The sequence below is a fragment of the Hypoxylon fragiforme genome, assembly GCF_022984875.1.
Source record: "Hypoxylon fragiforme strain CBS 206.31 chromosome Unknown GGS25scaffold_5, whole genome shotgun sequence".
NCBI lineage: Eukaryota > Fungi > Ascomycota > Sordariomycetes > Xylariales > Hypoxylaceae > Hypoxylon > Hypoxylon fragiforme.
The window spans coordinates 888,004-914,549 of NW_026054760.1; the positions used below are offsets into that span (position 1 = coordinate 888,004).

The 26,546-nt window shown below is 46.0% G+C and overlaps 4 protein-coding genes across 4 annotated transcripts; 2 read left to right on the forward strand and 2 right to left on the reverse strand.

Moving 5' to 3' along the window:
- Window positions 1-37: 37 nt before the first annotated feature.
- Window positions 38-2,913, reverse strand: GGS25DRAFT_269106 (Mis6-domain-containing protein). Its single transcript, XM_049257373.1, has 8 exons — window positions 2,538-2,913; window positions 2,091-2,466; window positions 1,972-2,043; window positions 1,781-1,904; window positions 1,553-1,723; window positions 1,238-1,498; window positions 1,066-1,183; window positions 38-1,017 (listed from the first exon to the last, which is right to left on the reverse strand). Exons 1-8 carry the CDS (start codon window positions 2,614-2,616, stop codon window positions 89-91), a joined length of 2,130 nt encoding a protein of 709 aa, XP_049116452.1. The 5' UTR covers window positions 2,617-2,913; the 3' UTR covers window positions 38-88.
- A 3,370-nt stretch (window positions 2,914-6,283) lies between these two features.
- On the forward strand, window positions 6,284-8,797 carry GGS25DRAFT_269269 (uncharacterized protein). Its single transcript, XM_049257376.1, has 6 exons — window positions 6,284-6,287; window positions 6,504-6,733; window positions 6,856-6,997; window positions 7,137-8,454; window positions 8,517-8,660; window positions 8,722-8,797. Exons 3-6 carry the CDS (start codon window positions 6,914-6,916, stop codon window positions 8,772-8,774), a joined length of 1,599 nt encoding a protein of 532 aa, XP_049116453.1. The 5' UTR covers window positions 6,284-6,287; window positions 6,504-6,733; window positions 6,856-6,913; the 3' UTR covers window positions 8,775-8,797.
- A 5,480-nt stretch (window positions 8,798-14,277) lies between these two features.
- On the reverse strand, window positions 14,278-20,145 carry GGS25DRAFT_489692 (uncharacterized protein). The gene has a single exon (XM_049260917.1). The coding sequence runs from the start codon at window positions 19,935-19,937 to the stop codon at window positions 15,012-15,014; it is 4,926 nt and encodes a 1,641-aa protein (XP_049116454.1). The 5' UTR covers window positions 19,938-20,145; the 3' UTR covers window positions 14,278-15,011.
- Window positions 20,146-21,142: 997 nt separating this feature from the next.
- GGS25DRAFT_489696 (putative mportin-alpha export receptor) lies at window positions 21,143-25,232 on the forward strand. Its single transcript, XM_049260918.1, has 7 exons — window positions 21,143-21,480; window positions 21,677-21,819; window positions 21,893-22,231; window positions 22,291-23,603; window positions 23,661-23,743; window positions 23,802-24,105; window positions 24,160-25,232. The coding sequence occupies exons 1-7, from the start codon at window positions 21,411-21,413 to the stop codon at window positions 24,782-24,784; spliced, it is 2,877 nt and encodes a 958-aa protein (XP_049116455.1). The 5' UTR covers window positions 21,143-21,410; the 3' UTR covers window positions 24,785-25,232.
- The last annotated feature ends 1,314 nt before the right edge of the window (window positions 25,233-26,546 follow it).

Consider the following 26,546-nt stretch of genomic DNA (forward strand, 5'->3'; position numbering starts at 1 on the left):
TTACCGGAAACATAGCTACCTAGTGACTATGTCGAGTTATATTAATTAATATATTGAATAGGCCTCAGCGGATCGGAAGTGTTAAGCCTCACTTTTCTTTAGAACCTGCCATGGATCTCCTCTTCATTACATTCGTCATCGTGTTGTACATCAGCTCCCCAACACCAGCCATCCCCTTCTTTTCCAGATGACTTAGCACGCCCAGACGGAAATCATCCCAGCCCACTCTTAGACCACCGTTGTTGGCCAGTGCGTGGAGACTGGCACGCGTCACCGGACCAGCATGTCTGGTGGCAATCTCCCCTGGATAGCTTTCCAGCTCTTCATCTTCAAGTTTGCGGAAATGCGAGATTGCCGATAGGCCTAAAACCGGTGAATAGGAAAGGGAAAAGAGCGTGGAAAGGGACCCTCCCATGGTGAGGCTATCGACGTAAGATGTGAGGTCTTCGACGAGTGATCTAGGTGCCAAACAGCCGTGGGAATTGACATCGTTGTTATTGAAGGCACGTGATCGCCAGATACAGTTACAAACGTCCATAAGGAAACCGTTGAACTCGTTAATGTACTCCGGAGTATATTCAGAGCGAGAGGTTGCCATGGCTTTTTGAAACCCCCCCTTGTATTTTGACAATATGGCACATAGTCGGGATAAGATCGTTGGAGATAGGTTAAAGTGTAGTATGTATACCAATGGAGAAGGGGGTATCATTATCCGAGTATGGGCTAATAACTTTGGATTTGATGCGAGGTGTGCGGTCTGATCGTAAAAGTCCAGAATTTTCGAGTGCGTCAAAGTACTCGGCAATGTCTGAATGAGAGTAAGACAGAGATTGTTGACACGAGTCACTAAATCAGCTATGATAGCTGAAGTGTGAACTGACTTCTGCTCAAGGGATGCTAGGAGTATAGTCCAACGCTGGAGTAAAACCGTATAGAAATCAAGTAATTGCAATTGAGAGGCTGTCGTGTTATCCAGAATCCTAGCTTCAAGGGGCTGAAAGATGCTAGTAAAAAGATCTAGGCCATGTTAGTCTTGTATAGCCGTATAGTGGGTTGATCTCTGACCTGGGAAGCTGAGCAATGGTATATACGACAGTATCGTGAATACCAAGTCTCGACCCTCGTGGCCGTCCCATATCTGGAGATATTCGGCGAAGAAAGTCAAAAGTATTGGCGGGAAATTCTGATCAGGGGTTGATTAGCATTGAACTCATTCTGCAGCCAAATCTTCACATACCCTAGTACTTGAGACATAAGCCTGGAGCATTTCCAGACAATCGGCAGCATCTGAGCCAGACTCTCCGCTCATGAGGTCTTCTCCATATGAAGCTAGCCAATTGCTGGCTCTCTGGTGGGCGTCGGATTGGGGCTTTAGGAGGAGAAGTTTCTGAAGTAATGGATCTCCTAGAACCGCTATGAGTTGGTTTGGCAGCTCGATCCTTTCCAGGTTTTTCACAAAGCCGTCTACATTTTCAATTTCTTCTAGCGTGATGGAGTTCTAATGATTGGTCAGCTTGTTATCACTTCGTCAATAGATATGGGTAAGACATACCTCAGTAGCATTTGATGTATGAACTTCTGGGATCAGAGTAGACTTCTTTCCATTCACTCTACTTCGAGCTACTCTGAATGCATCGAGTGGCCGTTCTGTCCTACTTGCACTTCGGACTGCATGAGCAAGTTGGATTTCATCCAGCCTTTCGCGCCATTGTGGATCTGGGTGCTACGAATTATGAGTAATTTGCCATAGATGTTAGAAGAGCTTGAAATAGAAAGATACCTTGAAAGCAGACGCCTTGACACGAGTAGCTTCTCCGACGATGATCTCGGGATAATAGTCTTTGAAAACCCGAAGCAACCCAGTCACAGATGGATCATTTCCTGTCTGTCTGGACAAGGATAAACTGGTGGATAGTCAGCATTTATCATTCATAGTTAAGCATTTCTGGCATCGGAAAAAAATCATCTCACAGGCTTTGAATTCGGTGAGGTCGCACATGTCGACGTCGTGTAATGAGAGCTAGTAAGTGACATAACTGTTTCCTATTATCCTTAGCGAGGCGCATCGAAACGCGTGTAGGCTGACAAACCTGATTGCAGCAGTGTCAAGAAGATTGAATAACACTGAGTAGGAGCGTGCTAGAATTTTCTGGCTATCTATGATATGGTAGATCACAACGAGCCATTTCAAAAGCGCCCCTTGTATGGAGAGGGATGGCTTCAGCTTTCCATGTCCAAGACAGCCAATCACTTTAACGACCAGGTCATCGCTCACGGATGTCGCTGGGTAAAGATTTCTGACGATATTCCCTAGACTTGCTTGGTCTAGGAAGCTTGGAGTAGTGACCAAGTCTATGAGTTGGCCTAAATCAGCTGGTAGAAGCCCTTGGTTATACGACAATGAACCAAACTTTTCCACAGTTGGCTTTATATTACTTCCACGTTGCTTCGCCGTCAATTTGGATGCTATAAGTTAATATTAGTAAGAAAATAGCTATTAGACTTTTATTATAACGAGTTGGAAAATGTGAACTCACCTTGTACTATATCTGAGATGGCTTCCTGAAGCTCTCTCGCGGCCTGAGATCCATCGTCATCTTCGGGATTATCCGACATTACAAGATAGTTACGTTCGAAGCCAATTAATCATTCGGACTATACACTTGTACCCACTAGGTACCAGGTGATGTGTTGGTAAATACGAATTCGTGTGAGATCTGTTAACGTCTTACCTAGTATTAGGTACGTCTAGGTATGTATGTAGCAACCTCATGTAGCTCTTCAATGTTATACTCCAATGGCGCGTTGTTTAAAAAAGCTCAGACGCGCCTAAGATGAAGCCAAATAATTGAATGATTGGATAACGGCTGAAATATGGGGCTACGTGGTACCTAGCAGCCCTATGTAACTACCTAATAAGCCTAGTACCTAATAAGCCTTATGTAGGCTCCAGGGCTGCTGTATGCACTTGGTCATAGCGTCAACCTTCAAACGCGTCACGTACCTGCTTTTCTCCTTCATCGTCACTCTTCCTGATGGAATTACTATACGTCTAGGTCGGAAATCTTCGAAGTTGTTTGTCTATACCTTGGATCAAATCCATACGTCTTGATTAGGTGCTGATAAGAGGCAGTGAGGCTGCGAACTCTCTACCCAACTACAGTTGTACCTAGGTTGGTGAAGAAACTGTCCGAACATCGGCCATTGGCATAGCTCCCGCTTATGTAGAAGCAATCAACAGGCAATTAAGTTATTAGCTTATACACCGGCTTCATATGTTTCACATTAGTAAGTGGTGTTACCAACATAATGGCAACATTAAACATATCCTCTTTTCGATACCTCTCCTGTGCAGTGTGCACTACCGAGTGGTGAGTGGTGTTGGTACTACCAACACCACTCGAGTATACCAAGTTGGCTAACCTAGAGACTTCATTACACCTACTAGGAATGCGCCAGTTAGTTCTTGTGGGTCTCCAGGTACAGCGAATAGGGACAATTCCGGGTTCTTTTAAGGCACCAACTGCAGCAACACTTGCTTTTGGAACGAGCCTCAAGGAACGACGTCAGCGTGTGAGCGAATCAGCTAATATTGCTTACCTAGTACTTATAGTAAATACCTAAACTAGTCAGTCGTATAGACAAAGTCCAACGAAGGCATAATTCTCGGTCAAATCAGACTTTTCACTTTACATGTTGATATTTCATGCTCTGAAATGGAACGCGAGAACGGCACTGGAATACATGTATTGAAGATTTGGGGGTTTCGGTTACGTGTCTCCAGGGCTGTGACTCTATCGGTTCGAGAACCCTCGATAGGCAACTACATAAAGTAGAGAAGGGCAACAGTAAAACTCCTGCAGACTACCTAGGGTAGCTTAGGCAGCTATGTGATGCATATCTAGTACGTAGCACGATAGCTGAGGTTAACTCGACTACTAAAGTCTTTCCGATCATATTTGGTAACGTATGTAGTATAGGTAACGTAACACGCCAAACCACGATATTATCGGGAGTCGGGACCGAAGATGATTCATAGTACTTGGTAACCGAACGTAACTCACAATTGGTACGCAATATAAGCACGATGAATGCCTATTTGAGGACGTAACGAATGCAAATAAGTTGGGGCTAATCAGGAAATAAGTGATTTCTTCGCGCGGCTACAAGTCGGGATGCCATAGTTTGAGTGCCTGGTCTGCAGATCGCTGTCATTCATATGTATTCCAGATGTTTCTTAGAATCCGCGGCAGACATAATTAGGCGAATCAACGCTCGTCAGGCGGACATCTATACCCTGAGACGGCAGCTCAGCACATACGTGCCGATAGATGCGACATCGTATGCATGTGTAACTACCATGGCATGTATTGTTCTTTTAGATATCGATTGATATTTAGGATAGCACTGCTATCATCACGATATACGTAGTATGTATATAGCAAAGCTCATTACTACGTAGTACATAGTAGTGAGTGCAATGCATAGTACTATACCTAGTAGAGTCTACCCTAGGTACATACAGGGAGTCAGGGACAACATGACGGTCAATGTCGAGACAGACTGGGAATGTTAAAGGTTGAGGATCTGCCCATTAAGACGTCAATCAATACCAGTTGACATGGATATATCAGTGATGTATCTGTTTATGTGGACATCTGGAGGTACTAGAACCGGTACCTGGCTGATCATCCACTGATGGTATTTAGGGTTTGTTCCAAGTTGTGATGTTGCGCAGTGAGGGGAAGTTGCTACTATATAAATAGTGCTAGCCTTCTAAGGTTAGGTAGAACTTAAACTTGACGGAATACATTATATTTACTCCAGGGCTCTGCATGTAGTGGGCGGAGTTGTATTGTATGTACAATACATACATACATACCTACCCAGGTACATAGTAGTACCTAACATTGAATTACATACATGTATGTAATCAACAATGATCGAACTCAGTTGAAGACGTACATAATTGGCAGGCACGATACCTGCATGTGCGTATTGCACATGGCAGTTTATACAAGGAAGCAGGGGCGAGTAGGGGCGAGTAGGAATGTATACCTACTATGTATTCTCCCTGCGAGGCACGTCCGCAGCTATTCCAAACACTGAACCCTTCCTCTACGAACATCTAACAATGCCCATAAACATCCATTCTGTTACATTGCATGTGCCACCAACTTACAGCTGCGACAGACAAAACCGCCTTACATTTTCTAACAAGTCAGTGGTTCAACAATTCAATAAGTCGATGATTCATGCTAATGAGAGGTCATGCCTTCATCAACCTGCAGATAAATGTAATCATGGGCGTGAACATGGGCGTGGGGTGATCCACCATTGAAATACCTATCGCGGGCATCGTCGAAGTCTTAAATCTTACCAATATTTGTCCGCTTTGTACCACCTCAAGCAAGGCCGTCATGGTGTCGCAAAATCAACAACACACATACAGAGACGCATACATATTTCCAAGTGGTACCCCGTGGAGGCCCTGCAGATAAAACACTACAATTTACATGGCCGTGGCTAAACCATACATGGAATCATATTACCCAATGCTCCCAATGCTACCCCCCACACAACATGGCCATGGCCCTTTTTTACGACTGCAGTTATCTGAACATCGCCCATTACTTGAATATTACTGAGTCGCCGGAGATTGCAAGATTAGGGACACCACACCCAACATATACAGTACCTACCTATGCGCGTGCGACGCAAGCCCCAGGGTTTACGATTGGACTCTTACCCACCTTGTGTGAAAATATTCAAGCAGCATATGTTGTGTTATTCATGGGGCTGGCTATTCGACTAGGCATAGTGCCTGCTGCAAGCTTTGCGTTACCATTACCAGCGGAATTTTTCTTGCTCTCTCCTTTAACCCAGGTATTATTATTAATCATCGTTAAATAAAGCTAATCACTGTCCGAGCCGGTAAGTCCCTACTCACTTTACACCATTTCCTCCCTTATTACTCCTGCCTATTTCCTACTACCTACTAAAGTATATAGGCCTGTTCGTAGTTTTTGCCTAACCCTCTATACTTTATACTCTTCACTAAGTGAGCTTTGAAAAGGATACGACGACGGCCAATCCATCACCAGGAACAATCGTCAGCTTCCCCCCTACTATCCTGGATCTAGAAGTGGATAGTGATACAAGTCGAGAGTTCACCGCCGGTCGCTCTCTAATATTAAATAACCGGATAGGCGGACCTTAATTTTGACCTCATATAGTTCCGACTGAGTAATTTATAACCTCTATGGTGGCGCCTGTATAAATGTGAGGTACGTTAGAGATCACACCTACCTGCGGGAAAGAATGGAACTCTGCTACTGCGTGGCGGAGGTAGTGCTTATTGCATACTTGTATCGCGTCAATCTCACTGTTATGTCCCAGCCCTACCACCAGTAACTACGTTATTCCCATAACCTATACAACCGTTGAGCTAGCTACCGTTTAACCACTATCCCAGTCTATTATCTGACAGTTGAAATTCACAGCTAAGAGGGCCTACCTAGTAACTATCAACTTATTCAAACGGCAACTCAAACGGCACAACATAGCAGCGCCACATCCTTCTCTTCATCGGACTTAGTGTGGAACGTTCCATCCCGCCACAAGTCTCTTAACCTCTCTCTCTCTCTCTCTCTCTCTCAGAATATATCATATAAAAGCCTCGTGCTTGCTTGATGATGCTTATGACATAAGCATTCATCACTCGGTGAGACTGGTGAGTACCTACTACCCAGTACGTAGTTGTGGGTCAAACGCTGCTGACAATTATGGGCGAATGTCTCTTTCCGAGATACTAAATGCTTATGACTTATGCTAATGTATATATATATAAACTAGGACTACCCAATTTCCAAGGGGGATGAAGTGCACGATTGGCATTTCGTAGCTCTAAGAAATGCTTCCTGGTCATCTTGCCACTACATCCGGACACCGAGGAGGCTCACGTCGATCTCAGGTGACCCTCATTAGGGACCAACAGGTTAGTAATTACAGTAGCTTATTATAGCTTCTAACTTAGTCTAGGGGGTATATTTTTCCTTTGGGGAAGTTTTGGGCATCATGTCGCCTCACCTGTCTTCTTATTCTAAGAGTGAAACTGACTGAAAATGGAAATTTAGGCTTGCATTCCCCTTTCTAAGATACTGAGCGATGGAGATATTGTGGTTCTCCTCACACCGGTAGTCCCGCCCATCCAACAGGATGTTGGCGATGGCAATGATCCTTTTGAGCCATTTGGCCGAGCCTTGGCCGCACGGCACCCCTGGATTCGCCATGTTCCGTATACATCCCGATGTGGAATGACAAGTACTCATGTTGGTTTCATAAAACGGGCCAAGGTTGTCGTCTTCGTGATATCTGGGCTACCAAGCCGCGGGCAATCTTCACAAGTTGAGATTGGCCTGATGGCACGGATGGTGGGTGATCAACGGCCACAAATAATCGTGGCGTGCCAGAACGTGCATGACCTTGGCCTTATGGAAGCGAACTTCCCTACGATTGTGCAGCTAGAAGGATACCGACCGTCTGATTTGCTGGTCGCGGCAGCTGTGTTGTTTGGTGAAACCACAACCGCCACCACCGCCACTACCACCGGCTTAGACGTGCAATCATTAATGATTGAGCCCAAATTCTGGGCAGTAGATCATTGGGATGGTCTAAACGTGGCTCCCGTGCAGGAGCTATGGAATCAATGCCTACCGGACCAGTTTCGCTTGGAAAAGACTACTTTGCAATCTCTATTACAACGAGATGGTTATTCTATGCATTTCGTTGTAGAGCTTCCCGAGAACCGCGAGGTTGTTGGATTTTGTGCGACTTATACAACATTTGTGGACAGAGAAGGGGAGAAACTAATCGGATCACTTGCCATAATCATCGTCAAACCAGCGTATAGGCGTCGGGGGGTAGGGTTTAGTTTATACGACCACGCTCTCAGACAACTCAAAAGGATACGCGGTGTAGATCGGATTCAGCTGGGCTCTACGTTTCCCCGCCTTCTAAGCGGGATACCTGCCGCATCTGCGTCCGAGAGTTGGTTCCAGAGGAGGGGTTGGCAAATGGACGGTCGGGCTCCAGGCCACGGCCAAGATATCTGTGATTGGATCTTGAAAATTGATGATTGGCCAAGCGGCGGGCTGTCCGCGGCCTCGGCAGGGCTCACTTTCCGGCAAGGCACATTCCACGATTTTGACTCAATCGCAGACTTTGTTGAAAGAGAATCGGCTCGCAAGGACTATACTGGGTGGTATGATCAGTACATGACACGTGCACACGACGGTTGCATTAGTGATATCGTTCTCGGATTGGAGCGGTCAGAAATCATTGCCTCAGCCTTAATATACACACCCAACGAAACTGGCAGTTTAGCAAAAGATCTGCCTTGGGCGCGAACGATTGGTTCAGACGTGGGGGGTGTAACGTGCATCTGCATTGCAGGTTGGTAACGGCTCAAGCCGTCGAAACTGGTTGGATCATTATGAAACTAACCCGAATTCTAGACAGTAATCCCGCTATAACAATCAGTAAGGATACGGTTATGATACGATTACTTGATGCTTGCGTCACGATACTTAGAGAACAAGGAATGAAGCGAGTGTTTCTCGATGCCGTTAAAGGCGGCTATGAGGGATTCCAGTCCATGGGTAAGCTCCAATGTCCAAGCAACGATTGATCCTACCTCCTAATGCCATATCACTCTCGCAGGATTCCAAAAGTGGGCGATATATAAAGATTTATGGCAACCGATAAAGAAATAAGCAGGAGATCTTCCTAAATGGCAGATAGTAACGCTGCAGCGAAAACCTACCGAGGTTCTCTTTCCGAGAACGCTGAAACAAGTAGCACTTGCCCGAATCCAAATGTACGATATTCTCCATTACGGTCAAATGGAATCTGGTTTCGGAGCAGATGAACCTTGGGGTGACTAAGATAAACTGCGCAAGATTTGCATTGGGCCATAGGTATATTGGAGACTTGTGCCAGACGTCGAACACATATCGCGCCGCCTGTCGAACCATTTCCGAGATGGGGATGTGGTACTTTCCGACTAGAAATTGAACCAACCTAACCTACATAAGCCATAAGCTATCTTCAAGACGAAACAGGAAGTCTTGAGGTTTGGGCTCTGACGAAGGGTACTCCTTTGCCATACCCCTTATTAACTTAAGCGATATTGGGTAACGGCTCGTATGCCCCCAAAGACGAATGGTTGGGAGGTCCAACCCTGGGTTAAATTTCGTTGTTATCAAATTACGTCCAAGCCCATGGCTTTCTACTTGGGATTCTTGAAATCGAGGACTAGAGAATCCAAAAACAATCGCGAATTTATTCACTTTTCAACTACTCGGAGACTTCATCGCCGTGCAGTGTAATCGGGCACCTAGTAGCTATCGCCAACAACTTAATGACAGGATAGGCCTGTATTGTGGCCTCCAGTCACCGACCACTGCAAAGAAAATCGGCCCCAAGGCGGCTTAAGCGCGTGTCACAATAATCCGCCCTCGTTCTAAATGGCATCTTATAGGGTTCCTCCGGAGGTACGATATGTCTATATGGGCGGGGATCTGTGGGGGCTGAAACCTTTGCGATCGCTGCCCAACTCGGCCAAAGAAATAGTCCTACGACGACCTCAAACTTACAATCATGAGCACCTAAACGTAAATCACCAACTTCGTAGAAATGCAATATTAGGGAGAGCCAAGATGAGGGGGCTAAGGGCTAGCAAAATGAACTTGAGAACATGACTTCTAAGGGAACGGTTCCTACCGCGTCGAGCAGCCTTTCGGATACATATTTCCTGCGGCATTCAATAAAGTGGATTTCGTCTGTGGCCGGTGTATTCTCGTACGAATCACTACCTATTTTTACCGAATGTCCCTTCAACCCCTTCCCCTATTTAAAGCAGTCAACTGAATATTCATGCCTACTAGGTACCTACCTACCTAAGTAGATATCCAGCGCAAGATCCAAGAGGCACTGCAGGTCAACGACTGTATCAGGACTGGAACCCTACCTGGGTAAGTTAGCACATTACCGCCATATCAAATTCGATTGCCTGTAACAGTTGTGTTACCTGGAACGTGGCCAACTCACTCTGCAGTCTTGGTACACAGGTTGCACAACCCTCCTCCATGGAGATCAATATACCATAGTGAGGTATCACAAATGCTGACCGCGTACTGCATGCACTAGATGAAGAGTACCACTTACTACCTAGAAGGGCGTACACTTTTGCCGCGACCTTGTTCCCGCGCCAATTGCAAGATCGCAAATGGTCGCACAAACGCCGCCAGGAGTTGCAATGCATTCGATGGATGATATGGATTACATGCAATCGTCTTACCTGCGTATGAAGACCTTTTGAGCATCAATTTATCTCTGCAAGAGATGATCACATGATGCCAAACCATAAGCGCACATGGGCAATCTTGAACCCTCTCAAACGCGCGGAGGTGGAGCACGTACCTACCTACCTATTATATACCTAAGACCTAGGTATGTGCCTACATATATGTGTATATTATTCATCATACCGTGTAGTGATATAGGGCGTAACGTGGCGCTTCCGTATTTTCGGGCAATCGGACAGAAAGTCGTCAGCATATACGACAGAGCTAGCTCCGATCCATTCCATTTCCAGCCACACCGACCTCCTTACAGCCGAGCCGCCACGCGAGGCATGCGTGTCTTACACTCCAGAGTCCAATGCCGAAGTGCGAACTAGCCACAAGCAGTAACTGCTCAGTGCCTTGCTGGGTTATGAATCTTCAATGCTGCGGTTAGTGACAGACATCCGGAGTTCAGAGTCTCTAGGTACCTAAATACTTGCCCAGCGTTACGCCCATTGCAGATTGCAGATTGCAGATATTGCTCTAGTAAGCACCCAAGTCCCTACCTGCCAACCAAGTAGTACTAGGTTTGCTGAGGCTTGTGGCCAAAGTAAATAATGCCTCTACTATATACATCTTATTTAGTTCCGAGACCACCCACTGTTTGTTGAAACATACTTACCTAGATAGATATATACATATCCATCCAGACTCATATCGTGGGTATATCCTTATAGCAAAATGGCTAAGGGGTGAGAGTATTAAATCTGACCTAGACACAAAGAGCTGCAAGCTCCTAGCCTAGGGCTTCCGGGGAAGATACCTACCTACCTTTTTATCTTGAATGATTTTTTATGTTCGTTAGGAATATTAAACCAAAAGTTAAGCGACAGGTCTTCGGAGTCATGCAACCTACATAGGTACCTACCTGGCTTACCTAGAAGTTAACTGGGCGAGTGCCTTCTACCTAGGTACACATTCGCCCGGTTATATACACGACTTGGTACGTATAAACATGCATACCTACCTAGCACCCATAAAATCTGCCCCCCTATTACTAGGGCTATGCTTTTCTGCAGCGGCTTTCCGGGTCGATGTTCTCATTGGTGATACAAGCCAACATGCATGAAGTTTTTCTGCTGGACCTCACCTAACCATTACAGCTGCTACAGTTGTCATACGCAAAGACTCATCTTCATGCAGAGTCTGGTATGACAACGGCCCCCAAGTAGCCTTTTCGCTTGGTCACGGGCCGAGGAACGCATAGTAAGCTGTACATACAGGTACCTACAGCATATCGCCAACCCCTACCTACTATCTATCAACCTACTAGGTAGGCACCTAGGCAGAAGGAGCTTTCTGACGAAAGACTTGTTGTGGTGGGTTACCTAACCCTAAGCCGTGGACGACTTCGGTAGAAACGGTGACGGCTTAACCTGGGCTCATCATACCAAGGCCTCGAATGCTCCGCGATATATCATTTCAAATGGATGCAATGTACGTTAACCAGAGGCTGTATCTACTTGCATCAGGCCACTCGTGCGTCAGGAAACACGACGTAACGAAACCATGTGACCGATTTGCCGCTTGCCGCCGCTTCATGGTTCATCCACCATACCTCACACCGGTTTTTTTTCTGTAATTTGTTGACCCCTTGTCGTTTTCTTTTCTTCATCGTCGTATATAGGCTGCGTAGGTAAGTACCTACATGTTTATATCCATCCATACGTATCTACCTAGGTAGATACCCAGGTTGGTATGCATAGCTACACGTATTGCATTACTATCTAACCTAGGTATCTACCTGGGTATGTATGCGTGTATCGTATTGTACACCCCTCATATTCCGCTTCATTGTGCAACCACCCTCAATCAACAACTACTACTATGTATACAGTATAGGTATCAACTTGTTCATTGCGACTCACATTCCTGCTTCGGTTACGCCAGGTTCCAACAGCATATACTGACTTTATGGATTTCTTCAGCAACATTCTTCTTCCCACCGCCCCTGTTCTGGTAGGACCTGCCTAGCTAGAGGCCTCCTATTCGTACAAGTGTATCTCCAGCTACGTTACCTACCTAACTGGTGGTCGATCTCCCGCTCTTACCAGCTCGAGACAATACGTCTTGTTCCCTCGGTGGCTCTTTTCGACATACCCCGTTGAAGAACACACCCCTATTGCATGAAGGAAGGCAAGGTACCTACCGACCTAGTACCTACCTGTATGTCATCAAATATTTACCTACCTACCTAGATATGTATGTACATACGAAGGGCGTGCACCCATGACTCAGCCGGCACGTGGATGCGAGAGGAGGAATACTACCTCATCTATCGAAACGAATGCATTTATCTGCGATCGATCCCCCTATGGCAGGCGGGAACGGGAACGGGAAACAAGGAGGGCAGGGCGCGGGTTAGACCGCTTTGCGCTTACTCTTACTTTACTACTCACATCTCTCTCCTTTTCCTTCATCTCATCTCACATCTCATCTCATATCTCATCATCTATACATACCCGGACTCATCAGATATACGTATGTCTCCCGCCATCATTGCCTACATATGGTGTAGGTTAGGTTAGGTAGGTTGACATATATACCCTTGTACGGTGAGCTTCATGAATACCCCCTTCCCTATTCCCTTCCTTGCACACACACACACCCCTGGTGCGATCCTGATTACCAAGGGTTCATCGGTCGCACAAGCTCAATTCTTGTTCAGCTATGTACGCTACATAGCTGCCTGCTCACTCACTCACCTACATGACTCAGGTATATGTGTACCCAACTTACACTCGTTCAATCTACTATTCTCCTCGCCGTAACACGTGTCCTGGTGAGACCAGACTCGGGAATAAACCCCCTAACACAAGCACACAGACACACATGGTACTTGTACAACAGCCTCTCCTTCCTACATAGAATCTACATACCTACCCAGGTCTATCGTACTTTACGATGTAGGTAGGTAGATAACAATAGGCAACTACCTACCTACCTAGTACCTATTTACACTTGAGGCTTTCTAGTACCGTAGGTGTGTAGTGTAGATATGGTGCATAACGTAGCGTAGCGTAGACGATTCTCGTTGATTTTGCCTACATACATACATACTTACCCTACCTACCTACATGTACTTATATGAGGGAGGTAGAGATACTTTGCCCACCGCTACACCTTTCCCCACTTAGCTTGCTTGTCTCCGCGGCTCTCTCTTACCGTTCACCTGATGTCTCTCACCTAAGCCTTATGTGCCTAACCTAGGTAGGCGATAGGCGTTAAAGCTGTCATAGAGCTCTGCTAGTAACTATACCTACCTGCTTACCTACTTACCAATAACCAATGACCCCCGCCGCTCTCCTCGCCCCCCCCCCCCCCCAATACTCAATGCTATTGTATTTCTGCAGAACGTCCGCGCATCCATAACTCCATGAATCTCCGTGCTACCTCACATAGCTACCTACCTACCTATATGCTGTGTAACCTTCCATCCATCCTCCCCTCCCCTCCCCTCCCCCCCTTTTACCCCCTCTACCCCATTCCCTCGTACCCTACTACCTACTACCCTACGTGCACCTCCTCCCCATTCCCTCGTACCCTACTACCTACTACCCTACGTGCACCTCCTCCCCAATCCCAAATCCCGATTTTCAAGATTTTATATTTTATTTTATTTTATCCAGGGAAATAATAGTTCTCGGAGAGAAGGTAAAAAAAGGGAATACCTACCTAGTTGGAAAAAGAAAAAGGTGTCAGAAGGGCGAGAAGAGAAAAAGAAACCCAAAAAAGGGGGGGGAGGGGGCAAGTCAGTTAGTTAGTTCCATTTTGTGTAACATACTACCTTAGGTATATATGACCACCCCCCTCAACACGTACTTATTGTTTATTTCCCCAAATTGTATATACGGGGGAGGGAGGTAGCACGTTGAAACATAAAATTTAATATATTTTCTCTTTATTAAGAGGGGAGACAGAATACCTACCTACCTATCTACCCTAGGTAGGTACACACATACAAGACGACATGGCCTTTTAAGGGGCGGGGTGCCAAAAAAGAAAAATGATATCCAACAAAAAAAGAATATATATATATATATTTAGCGGCAGCGTGCCGGGGGATCTCTTTATAGTAAGTAACACGAGCGGCGCCGTAAGACAAGTACCTAACCTTAGGTAAGTAGGAATCCATTTTTTGAAAACCTCCTTCTACCACCCCTTCCCCCCTTCCTTTTTTTATGCGTACCTAGAGATACATCTCACCACTTACCATCACCACCACTACCACTTACAGGATAAGTTATTTTTTCTGTTGGTGTTTGTGGATGAGGAAGTATTTCTTTTCTTGCCCTCCGTAAACCAAACCATCTAGATACAGTTCGGATATTGACAGTAATATGTTCATTCAGAAGTGAAGGGCGAGTGATTGTAAAGGAGGTAAAGGGGGCCAAAATCTTTTAAACAAACAACTTTCAGTGGTATCCTCCCAACCAGCCCAGACGCCATGCTTTTTTTGGTTCTCATCAAGAAGCCTCCTAAACCGTAACTTTTTTTTCGTAAACAATCGTATATGCATGACCTCCCAAGGAAAAAAGATGAGAAAGGAAACCAGAAAGACCCAAAAATTGGTTTTCCTAGGTAGGTAATGTAATGCAACACCTTTTACGCCGACCATTTAGAGAAGTCGAGGCTTTCTACTAGCGCATCTAATCCGTTAGCCGTCATGACTTCGGTATCTGTCGTCGCAGTAGATAGCATTGATGAGCGGTGAGAATTCTGTTCGCTCGAAGCGGTGAAGAAAGTGGCAACAGAAGATCGCCTGAGGCTGCTGAAGCTATCCCGAACCGTGTTACCCGACCTGGCTGCCTCCAACTGTGCAGCGCTACTAGTCAAAATAGGGGCATTATGACCTAGAGAAGTTCCTGGTGGCGAAGGCGTCGGCCCATGGGGCGTCACCTTTGGGCCGTACTTTTCACGAAGCCTCTTGATTTCCCTAAATCGATTGCGCCAAGCTGACACATGCTCACCACCCTCCCGATGAGCCCACACCAACGAAAACACTGATGCATTAAGTGCCAGAAGCCGGATGAAGTCGGGCAAGGCTTTCAGACTCACAATCTTGGTTTCGGAAGCGGGGGAAATCTCGGGGAAGCCAGGTTTACTCATGAGCCGTACTTTATAGAACGATCCTTCCACGTCTTTCGGCGTTCTCTGCCTAGTAGCAACGAACGAAGCACGTGATTCCGGAGTAATCACAATGTTGACGAAATTGAACTCGGATGGGAAGGTGTCAAATCTGAAAGGCAAGCCGGAATCATTAAAAATGACATTGACAAAATCGTTTCCAATGTGGCGCTTCTTCAAAGTACACAGCGGGTCATGGTCCAAGTTCGTTGGCATTTGCGTAGTGACGTGGAACACGAGTTCCGTCACCCGGTCCCTCCAACAGAATGTGTACTGTCCATCACTGTCATATTGCCGGTCTAAACCTTGGGTGTTGAATGTGGCACCATTGAGCTTGGTCAACGTGCCGAGGCCATTTAGAAATTCCACGTAGTCCCCGCTCCCAGTGACATTGGCTAGAATTTCAGATTCCTTCGTCTGGTTCTCTCCAATGTATATCACGCCCACCTTGTGGCCGTCCACCGTCGAATTGTGATCGAACATTCTGATAGCCCTGTCAACAGCATCATCGTCAGGTAAGGGGATGGGCCGTGAAAGATCGCTGCCTTGGGGCATTGAGGATAGTAGCTGCACCAGCAAATGATTTGGTAGAACACTATTTGGAGGTGCAGCATGTCCATCCCTTGCGTTCTCACTCGCGGGCCGCTGGTGGGCTGCAGGTGGTCGAAAGAGCTCACGGATTGTGTAGGAAGAAGTCCCAGACGGCTGTCTCTTCGTTATTTGAGCCCAGCCTGTCGTAACCGCTTGCTCAACTGTCACGATGCTATTCCCAATCAACCATCTCTTGGTAAGTATTTCCCCGAATCTATCAGCAGTGAATAATGGATCTGCCGCAGATTCATCCACATCAGCGTACGTGACTCTCTGCATGAAGTCCATCGTAAGATGTGCCTGCTCGTCTGAGACTTGAGATCCATCAACATCTGTAAACATGTTCTTCGCAATCCAGCCAACTTGATTCGCACGATCAGGAAGCTTCAGAGCCAGAAACCAGAATACGATGACGTGGTACGCCAGTGTGTAAACATATTGAGGTAGATCATCCAATGCGTTTGCGTTGAACTGGATCTCGCCTGCTGCTGCCGCTGAAGAATCGCTAATGGTACTAATCCTATACGTTTGTTTTCTTCCACGGACGTATTGTAAATATCGGAAAGAAATCCCGAAAACAATTCGATACTCGTCCTCTCGGAAGTTGGCGTACAAGGAAGGTAGTCTGCTTAAGCAAGCTAGAAACTCTAGAATATGCATAGCTACGTTTGGCTGGGTGATGATTTGCGCCATCCTTTGCAGTATTGTAACTAGAGCTTTGCTTGTAGAGGAGGGGAGTTCGTGACAGCAGATCGTAAGTGCATGTATGCAACACTTTGCACTCCGCTCCCACGTTGCTATACCATGCACAAACGTCCGAACAATCTCGTCCTCCTCTGCCTTTTGAAAGTATTGATGATAGCTGAGGATCATGGTTAGAATATGGAATAGGCAGATCGCAACATCTGCTTTGCGCAATCCGTGTGTGCTGGGAGGTTCCTGGATGTTATTCATTTTTATTTGATCGCAAATTGTTCGTCTCAAGTCTTGGATTTGTGGCACAGCATTTCTGAAAATGGCGTGGTTGCTCAGTTGTGAAGGTAAGTGGACCAGAATGAAGCTGTAGACCTCCCAGTCACAGCCTTGCCGTAGTAGGTTCAAAATTGTCTCAAGCCAGATTCCGGTCTGTAGGACTGTAGCTTGCACCATACCATCTTCTTCGATGCTATCATCGGAGGCGCCACAGTAGAGCACAGTGCTTGCAGCTTGAGATGGAGCCTCAGGTAAGGCGTCCGCATCAGAAGCCACCCACAGTAGTTGACTCGCGCTTGCGTTGTGCCTACCGCCGCTTGCTACCCTTAGCGAATGACTTCGGTCTAGCACCTGACCTTGTCCAAGAGAGACGCCGCGCGATGAGCGGGCGGATCCAGTAGTCTCACTTCTCGAAACTCTCCCAGGATACGACGCCTCTTCCGCCATCTTGCGCGCTACTGATTCTTCGGTTCGGTATAGAGAGGCAGCCAGATTACCCGTTTCGGTATGCGCAGTGACGAAAATACGATTGGCCCAATCGGCTCTTAATCGAAAGAGCAACTGCATCGCGGTAACTCGGGCGTCTGTCTCGCTATTAGGCGACTCGGCTATTGATACGAGAATGTAAAATAACCGTAGTGATTTCTCGGCGTCGTAGTTTAGAACACGCAGAAACATTTGTACATATCCTCTTACAACCACGTTGGTCGGAGTTTGGCTGAAATTCGGTTTAGGGCGTTGAAAAGCCGGAGGTGGCTCCGAAGCACGAGAATGCGAAGAATTAGGTGAACGTAACCGGCCATTCCCTATGATACCCCTGAGCGTATCGACAATGTAGCAAAAAAGAACGAAACTCGCCGTGCTAGCAACGGTGGCAGCAAACGATACAACCTCTTGCAACAACCCGATATCTGTCTCACCTACTACATTCGCTAACAGTCGCTCAACCAAGTCTGGTATGAAATTGGGCTCGAACTGATCGTTAATAAGCTCGATCATGTCATAAACCTCCGTGAAAGCTTGCAGAGCACGTATGCGAACATCGGTCGACCGTTTTCTGTCTGCTAGGAACGCATCCAAAACTAGGCTCAAGTTTGCTTCCCACAAAACATCCGACGGGGAACAACACCGGAATTTCTTGAAGTGCTCAAGAACTAGCATGGCTGCTGAGTCAGGAAGAGCGTGATGGATCTTAGTAAAAAAGATAATGCAATCCTGTCTTTGAATAAGCGTATTAGGTTGCTCCGGAAGCAAACTTTCCGGCTTCTGAGTACTAATGTCAGATGTATCTAGAAGGATACTCTCCGGTTTCTGGGCGGTATTGATGGGTTCATCTAGTAGTATGCTTTCGAGTCGACGTATTAGCCTTGTCAACTCTCGGGCAAGCATCCCCTCGGCGGAGTCCGTCTCTTCTGGGTCTAGGAGTGATTGGATAGAAATCTCAGCTTTTGAGAGGGTCGTGATAACAGCCTCGGAACAAACAGCCGCAACGTCAAATATTGGTGTCCAGTCTTCATCAATCAACATGTTATTAATATTTCCTTGGATATCGCAGAATAGGGAATTCGTCAATCGTAATATATCGAGATGTATTTTCCAAGCAGATGTAGCCTTGACTACGGTAGACAAGCCATCGACCAAAAGAGCATAAGGAACTGCGGGGTACCCCTTTTCGGAGCTCTTCGACACAAGTTTGTTAAGAACTGATAGAGCGCCCCTTACTTCTCGAACGATCTCCTTTTTCTTGTCTGCATTCGCTGGAAGGCTTGTCAGAACATCAAGAAGTAGCCTTACAGTAGTATGTCCGTTATGGGATCGGCATAAAATGCCAATTGTATGCCATGCGTCTCTCTGGAGACTGGGAACGAGACAGTGTATAGAGCATAGAACATGAACACAGCTCTTTAACTTGTCCGCAGGGATTGCCCCAAAGGTCACAATAGCATCCATAACGCCAATGCAAGCCTGTAGGTCGTCCTCCACGCTGGTGTTCATGCAAATTTGCAACAGTCTCTCGATTAGAACTTCGGCAGCTTCGTCATCGGCAACGTTAAAATTAAACTTGATCACGTCATTTGTGAAGCCGAACAGATCAGAGAAGTTTCTGTCTTCACCAGTAGCCAACGCCTTTCCCTTCAGCCGCGAACCTTGCTTTTTCGCAGCACCTCTTGCCGATCGCACTGCCTCAAAAGCTTCCACAAGCCACTTTGATAAAAGCGGGAAAACATCGTAATCAAATCCAGACAGATTGCGGCCGTGGTTCGTTAAATCAACTAGAGCGGCTAGTTGCAAGTGGAAATCGTCCGGGTTGGCATCGGCGGATATAGTTTGGAAGTACTCGTTGCGTTCGAGGTCTGTGGAAGAAGCATGTTTCACGCATTCTCTTAGGAGCTCCCAGCCGGCATGTCGAGTAATCCTGGAATTGGTAGGGTCTACCAAGTCTTTGGCTGCGTACCAGATGTCCAAGACGGGATTGAGAGGATAGTCTGCAACAGCAATACGCAACGTACTAGCCGCGGCAACTCGTTCGTTCATAGACCCATTCTTAAGTAAGTCGAAAGATTCGGTATGCTGTGGTGGTAAACCGCGGAGGATGGTCGGTGTAGCGTTTAGACGTTCGGCAATTTGCGCATTGATAGGGGCACCGGACGGTTGAGCGGGAGCGGGAGGGGATTTGGTTAACTTGGCGGCACCGGCGAGGCCCTTAAAGACGCTCGCCAGGCCGCCAATGTTCTTAGAATCCTGGGGCGACGGGGCATCATCTCCTGGTGATGGCGACATAGCTTCCGTCTGCCGTTCTTCACCGGCCTTCCGGCCCAGGATAACTATGCGACGAAGCATATTAGCTGCTGCCGAGTCATATCTGCTAGCTTGCAGAATATGTCTTATCCATAGTCTTTATATTATGGGATTCTGCTGAGATAAATGCAATACGAGATTCCAAAAGCAAGAAATCGTGAAATCGTGAAAAAATAATAGCGATAAGGGAAGATGACATACTACAGGTGTGGTAAAATTGTAAGCAGAGCAATCAAAAGATGTGTACTTACTAGCAAATGGGGTCTTGCATAAGGGTGGGAATCAAAGGAATAGAGTGATACAAATGGCCAAGACAAAAGTTGTAGTGAAGGTTGGCTGGCTGTATGGCTGTATGGCTGGCGGCCGAGGTATGTAGACGCGTGACACACTCTCTGTGTTCTTAGACCTAGGTTAGAGTAATACAGACTTAGTTCCTCACACCCTCTCTATTCTGCAACCACTACCATGTACCGTACAAGAGACGATGACGAAGGTGGTATAGACGGTGGTGGACACGAAGGATTGCTGTGAGCTCGATTTAGTTTTTCTTTGGATCGTGGAACGTGGTATGACATTTGGGAGACACAAAGCAACAAGCCCTTTTTGTTATTTTTTTTTTTTGTTTTTATCTTTTTTAATTGTTTCGGTGAGGTATTCAGGACATATGGAGATAAATTGATCTTTTTTTTTCTTTTTTTGGTCGCAAGCTTTGGGTAAAGAAGATTGGAGACTTCCAAGGTTGTTAGGGACTTTCGGGGACTAGAAATGGACTAGAAATGGATGGTGTTCACACAAAAAGATTTCTCCACAATGACCTTTTTGGTACTCTTGCAGCTTCCGCACCATCTCTTTCTCCGTTTTCGCCTATCATTATCCCTGCTTTTATGTTTAGTGTATATTTAGTGTTAGCTGTTGAGCTTATGCCTAATTAGTTGGCGCTCAGACTATGCAAGTTACAGGTGTACTAATTATCTCACCTTGCTGCCTTATGACGGTATCTGCCCAGGTCTTAGCTATCTGGTATCTGATAGAAGCGCATTGGTATCAGCCCCGCTATTCCCCTCCTTATGCAGGTGCAATACCTAGCAATACCTAGCAATATCTAGCAATACCTAGTACTAGCACGGCTACTACACTAGGTTAGGTAGCTCAAGCTTTAACGCACAGACCACCGTAGGTAGTCTTCTTTTGAATCTTGCCGTTGCCGCCGCGGGCAGCCTCAATTTTTTTTTAAAGAAAATTCATGCCACTCGGCTAGCGCGAAGACACACAGGTACGGTAGCACTAATACTATGTAAATACGTAGTTCCACAGAGGGGAACCCAGCACTTTCTAGGCAACATTGAGCCTCTGCTACAACTAACACAACTAAAAAAAAACACCTACAACTTAAGAACACAACTAAGAACCTCAACGACATTTTAACTAAGAAAAAAAACACTACAACGCATCGCGTCGAACCTTGACACCTACAACGCTCTACTCGTAAACCACCACACCATCCAGCCAGCCATCATGGCTTCAGATCTAAGCCAGATTGCCCAGCTGTTGGATGCGACCCTTGATCCGGTCAAGCACAAAAAAGGTATGTTAAGAGAGCTACTACTACTCACTACCCCACATTGTTGTAATACGTACATACACATGGTTTGTCAATATTCGCATCTTCTGCCACCACTATGGCGGGCATGATGACTACGAAGTCTAGAAAGGTTAAGGAGCATAGATAACTTAGGAAGCCTATGCTTTTATTGAAATCCAGACTAACTGAACTAATACAGCCGAGGCTGCGCTTAAGGCTGAAGAAAAAAAGCCACAATACTCGTTACAGTTATTGAAGATAGTTGCGACTGAAAGTCTCGAGCCAAAGACCCGTCTCTCTGGCGCGCTGTGCTTCAAGAACTTTATCCGACACAACTATGTAGTACGTTACCGCCCTCCAACGTCTCCCATACTTGTTATCTTAGAAGTGCAACGTTAATACTGGTATCTTATAGGACGAGGACGGAAAATACAAGCTTCCCATCGACGAAATTCAAACGATCAAGCAAGAGCTTATTGGGCTTATGATTGGGTGCCCTTCTACCATCCAGACACAGCTAGGAGAGGCTATCAGCATAATCGCCGACTCTGATTTCTGGGAACGATGGGACACCCTTGTACCCGACCTCGTATCGCGCTTTTCGCCTGATAATTTCAAGGTCAACAACGGTGTTTTGGAGGTTGCCCATTCCATCTTCGTGAGATGGCGACCCTTATACCGTTCAGATGGACTCTATACTGAGATCAACCACGTACTCAACATCTTCGCCGGGCCCTTCCTCAACCTTTTGAGTGTACGTTGATTCCCTAATAATAATTCATTTTCAATAGTTTTCAGACTAATACCGAGCAGGCTACGGACCAGCAGATTGATGTGCATGCCAATGACAAGGTCGCCTTAAAGGGCTACTTTGATACGATGAGCTTACTGATCAAGGTCTTCCACGATCTATCTTGTCAGGACATGCCACCACAATTCGAGTCGAACCTCGAACACATCTCAACACTCCTTCACAAGTACTTAACCTACGAGAACCCGCTGTTAGCAACCGACGACGACTCGGAAGCCGGAGTCATTGAGATAGTCAAGGCCGACATCTGTGAAGTCCTACAGCTCTACGTCAACAAGTTTGACGATGATTTTGGCCGTTACACTAACGTATTTGTTACGAGCGCGTGGAATCTGCTCTCTGCAATCGGCCCTGAAACCAAGTACGACAATCTTGTCAGCAAGGCGCTGCATTTTCTGACGGCAATCGCTGCTAATCCGAATCACGCAAAGGTGTTCAACGAGGAGGGCGTCTTGGGTCAAGTAGTAGAGAAGGTTGTGCTACCTAATGTGGCACTAAGAGAGTCCGATATCGAATTGTTTGAAGACGAGCCTATTGAATTCATCCGGCGTGATCTCGAGGGATCAGATACTGATTCTCGACGAAGAGCGGCGACTGATTTTCTAAGGGAACTCCAAGGTAAGTTCGAGCAGTTGGTCACTACCGTTGCGGGAAGATATATCAGCCACTACTTGGAGCAAGGAAAGACAAGCTGGAAAGACAAGGATACAGCAATCTCGTTGTTCCTTTCTATTGCAGCCAAAGGTGTTGTGACGGCGGCCCATGGTGTCAAGACCGTTAACCCGCTAGTCAACGTGGTCGAATTCTTCGAACAACATGTTGCAAATGACCTGATTCAGGATACGGGCATCGAGCCCATCTCCAAAGTCGACGCTATCAAATATCTGTATACATTCCGAAGTCAACTATCAAAGGACCAATGGCAAGCTGCATTCAAGCCCCTGATTCAGAACATGGGCTCGTCGGACTATGTTGTTTACACGTATGCAGCCATTTGCGTGGAGAGACTGTTATCCTTGGTCGATGAATCCGGTGTTCGTTTCTTTGGCAAATCCGATATTGAACCCTTTGCCAAAGATCTCCTCGATCACCTTTTCAAGTTGGTTGAGAAGGAGGGATCCCCAGCAAAGATGCAAGAAAATGAGTTCCTTATGCGCTGCATCATGCGAGTACTTATCGTAATGGGCACGGGCATTCTCAGCTACGCTGACATGGTTCTTGGCCATTTACTTAAAATCACGAGCATCATCAAAGTCAACCCCAGCAACCCACGCTTCTACTATTACCACTTTGAGGCCCTAGGTGCTGTTGTGAGGTATGTTCTCTTCCCGAGTCCTTTTTTATGTGAAAATTTAACTAAGTAAAACTATAGCTGCGGTTCACCCAACGGCTCATCGACGCTTGAAACCCTCCTATGGGAGCCTTTCAACCAAATAATCACTGAAGAAGTGAACGGTTAGTGTGATCTCCCAACGAGTAGCTATAACTTAGAGGCTAACACGTACTTTTCTAGAGTTCATACCATATGTGTTCCAACTTATCGCGAAACTTCTAGAACTCAACCCATATGAGGCACTTCCTACTCGCTATCAAGCACTGGTGGCCCCCTTGATGATGCCCACGCTTTGGGAGACAAGAGGCAATGTTCCAGCTCTCACAAGACTACTAGCTGCTATAATACCTAGAGCCTCTCAATCTATAGTGGCGGAAAATCAACTCCAACCAGTTCTAGGTATTTTCCAGACCCTGCTTAGCATCAAGAGGACGGAACAGAACGCATTTGACTTGCTAGAAACAATTGTTGTATCGATTGATAGGTATGTTCTAATGAAATTGTAACTGATGGAGGTTATGACTGACTCATTCAACAGGAACGCTCTTGAGCCTTACTTCAAGCAAATACTCGCCCTTCTCTTCACAAAGCTCCAAAATAACCCGCCAGACTCGTTCAAACTGCGATTCACACGGTTCTATCACCTCGTGTCAGCCAGGGTGGAGGCTGGTCTGGGAGCTGATTTCTTCGTCAGCCAAGTGGACTTAGTCCAAAATAATCTGTTCGTTCAGATTTACCTAACCCTTGTCCTGCCGGTTTCGGAACAGCTCGTCCGTCCAGTAGATCGCAAGCTAGCTGTTGTATCATTCGCCAAGTCAATGGGAGACAGCGCTGCTTTCGCCCAGCGTTACCAGAAGGGATGGCGTTTTACGTGTGAAGCAATGCTGAAGATGCTCATGAATCCACCCAAGGTAGCGGGTGGTATGGGCGATGATGTTGTCAACGAGGCGGATGTTGACGACATCGGCTTCGGCCTTGGATTCACCCCACTCAACACATGCAAGAAAACCATTCGTGACGAATACCCCCAGATTCAGGATGTGAAGCTTTGGGTACGGCAATACCTAACAGAGGCCAACGCTCGACATAACGGAGCAGTCGCCACTTACATGGACAGGCTCACAGATGAAGGGAGACAGGCCATGGCAATTTACGTCAGTTGAAAAGTAGGTGGTCCTCGGGATTAGGTAGACTAAAAGTTCACGGATAAGTAATTCAATTGATGGATGGCCAAGTGAGAAACGAGCGTCTCCAGGCCTTTTGGGCAAAAAGTGTTGAAGATTGTATTCTTACAAATCTTGCATATTGCCTGTCGGGTTTTCTCGACGACTGACATGGTTGAAGTGTGTGAATCAGACAACCACAGCTAGAAGATAGATGATAGATTCGCATTAACTAGTAAGTCATATCGCTCCATAAGGTACTTCTCTGCCTTAGAGAATGGATATCAATGCCGTTCTCATCGTTTAGGGGGTGAGGTGCGGGCGAATTGTTGATACACTTACCTACCTACCTACCTACCTAAGCACAGATTCGAATAAGATGTTTTAAGTTGTAGTTCGCTTAATCCACTTGGATTTACGTGCACTGTATTATACACTAAGAATTCACGAAGCTAACCTTACCGGAATATTTACCAACATACTCAATATACAAGTTTTTGGCGTTTATCATTCGGTGAGGGTAGATTTCTGATAGTAGTACCTCAAGGTATCTAGTAAATGATTATTCTAGGTTAACTACATTAGAACCATGTTGCCAATCAACTTAACCAAGTTACTTGGGCATAAGTTATAAAGGCCATTCAATACAGGCATAGCCAGAAGCTTCACAGATACATCAAAGTCACTTTCTCTTCATATTCATCTGTTAATTTCCAATTCGTAGAATCGGTCCGTACTGTATCGTCTAGTTGATCTTCACGTGAGTCGGGGACCCCGACTCGGGGTGGATCTCAGTCGATCATGGTAACTTTCCATTCCAGAGGAGATGTACTCTGTTTCTCCATTTCTATTACAAGTATGCATTCTCCTTCTAGCCTTCCATACGCCTCATGAACCTCAAACAGGTTTAGGCGACAGGTACTCTGCAGGACGGCAGTAGTTAAGATATACAGGTTCAAGATAGTAAGGAGCATGAAGTGATTACCACGTTTCCTGTATGTCTATACACCTAACTCCTATATAGGGGCCTAACCTGGAAAGATTGATTTCACTTTAGGGGATATGACTCACTAAGATGGTTTTCTCTTCTTTTAGGGGGGATTATTTGTTGGGTGCATGGGTAATCTAGAGTGAGTCTTTTAGCGATGGAGTTTCTTATGATATAAATTTGGACTCCTGTTTCTTTCCTGATATTCTCAGGGGTTACATATCATTGGATGCCATAAAACTACTGAGTGCCTAGGTTTGTTTGAATTACTTTGCCTATTATTTCTCCCACCCTAACCTGGTTGTTTCCTTTGCTGTTCCCGAACCTTTCAGGGGCTCTTATAGCTGTATATAGAAGCCTCTGGTTTATCAGTATTCTAGAATCACTTTGGGCGCAATACTCTCAGTTCTACCATCATGTGCTCCAGATTTCCATCCAGAAAATTGAGCTTATTGAGAAGTGAAAAGTTTGACAGTATCTGTTAGAATAAATAGGACTATGTGAACATATAACCTAGATAGATCTAGTCTAGGTACAGACACTCTTCGATACTAGCCTTTACTCTTCTACAGTGTCGGTGAGGACTAAATATCCAAATACCCATCTGTTTCAATTTCTTCTATAGCCACTATTACCTAGTATCTTAAATACCAGAAAGTTATACATAAAATAAGAACACCCATCAGATGCTGGCTCCTATTCCAGCTCCTCTCCTCCCTCATTTCTCCATTTATCTTCAGATACAACACCCAAACGTATCCCTATCCAAAATTA

What these genes read in the sequence shown, in the direction of transcription:
- GGS25DRAFT_269106 (XM_049257373.1), bottom strand. Translation starts at nt 2,616, where the DNA reads ATGTCGGATAATCCCGAAGATGACGATGGATCTCAGGCCGCGAGAGAG. An exon ending in CTTGACACTGCTGCAATCAG is followed by an intron (nt 2,044 to 2,090) that starts GTTTGTCAGCCT and finishes TAAGGATAATAG; the next exon opens with GAAACAGTTATGTCACTTAC. An exon ending in CTTATGTCTCAAGTACTAGG is followed by an intron (nt 1,184 to 1,237) that starts GTATGTGAAGAT and finishes ACCCCTGATCAG; the next exon opens with AATTTCCCGCCAATACTTTT.
- GGS25DRAFT_269269 (XM_049257376.1), top strand. Translation starts at nt 6,914, where the DNA reads ATGCTTCCTGGTCATCTTGCCACTACATCCGGACACCGAGGAGGCTCA. An exon ending in AACGTGCATCTGCATTGCAG is followed by an intron (nt 8,455 to 8,516) that starts GTTGGTAACGGC and finishes CCCGAATTCTAG; the next exon opens with ACAGTAATCCCGCTATAACA. An exon ending in TGAGGGATTCCAGTCCATGG is followed by an intron (nt 8,661 to 8,721) that starts GTAAGCTCCAAT and finishes TCACTCTCGCAG; the next exon opens with GATTCCAAAAGTGGGCGATA.
- GGS25DRAFT_489692 (XM_049260917.1), bottom strand. Translation starts at nt 19,937, where the DNA reads ATGCTTCGTCGCATAGTTATCCTGGGCCGGAAGGCCGGTGAAGAACGG.
- GGS25DRAFT_489696 (XM_049260918.1), top strand. Translation starts at nt 21,411, where the DNA reads ATGGCTTCAGATCTAAGCCAGATTGCCCAGCTGTTGGATGCGACCCTT. An exon ending in CCTTCCTCAACCTTTTGAGT is followed by an intron (nt 22,232 to 22,290) that starts GTACGTTGATTC and finishes AATACCGAGCAG; the next exon opens with GCTACGGACCAGCAGATTGA. An exon ending in GCCCTAGGTGCTGTTGTGAG is followed by an intron (nt 23,604 to 23,660) that starts GTATGTTCTCTT and finishes GTAAAACTATAG; the next exon opens with CTGCGGTTCACCCAACGGCT.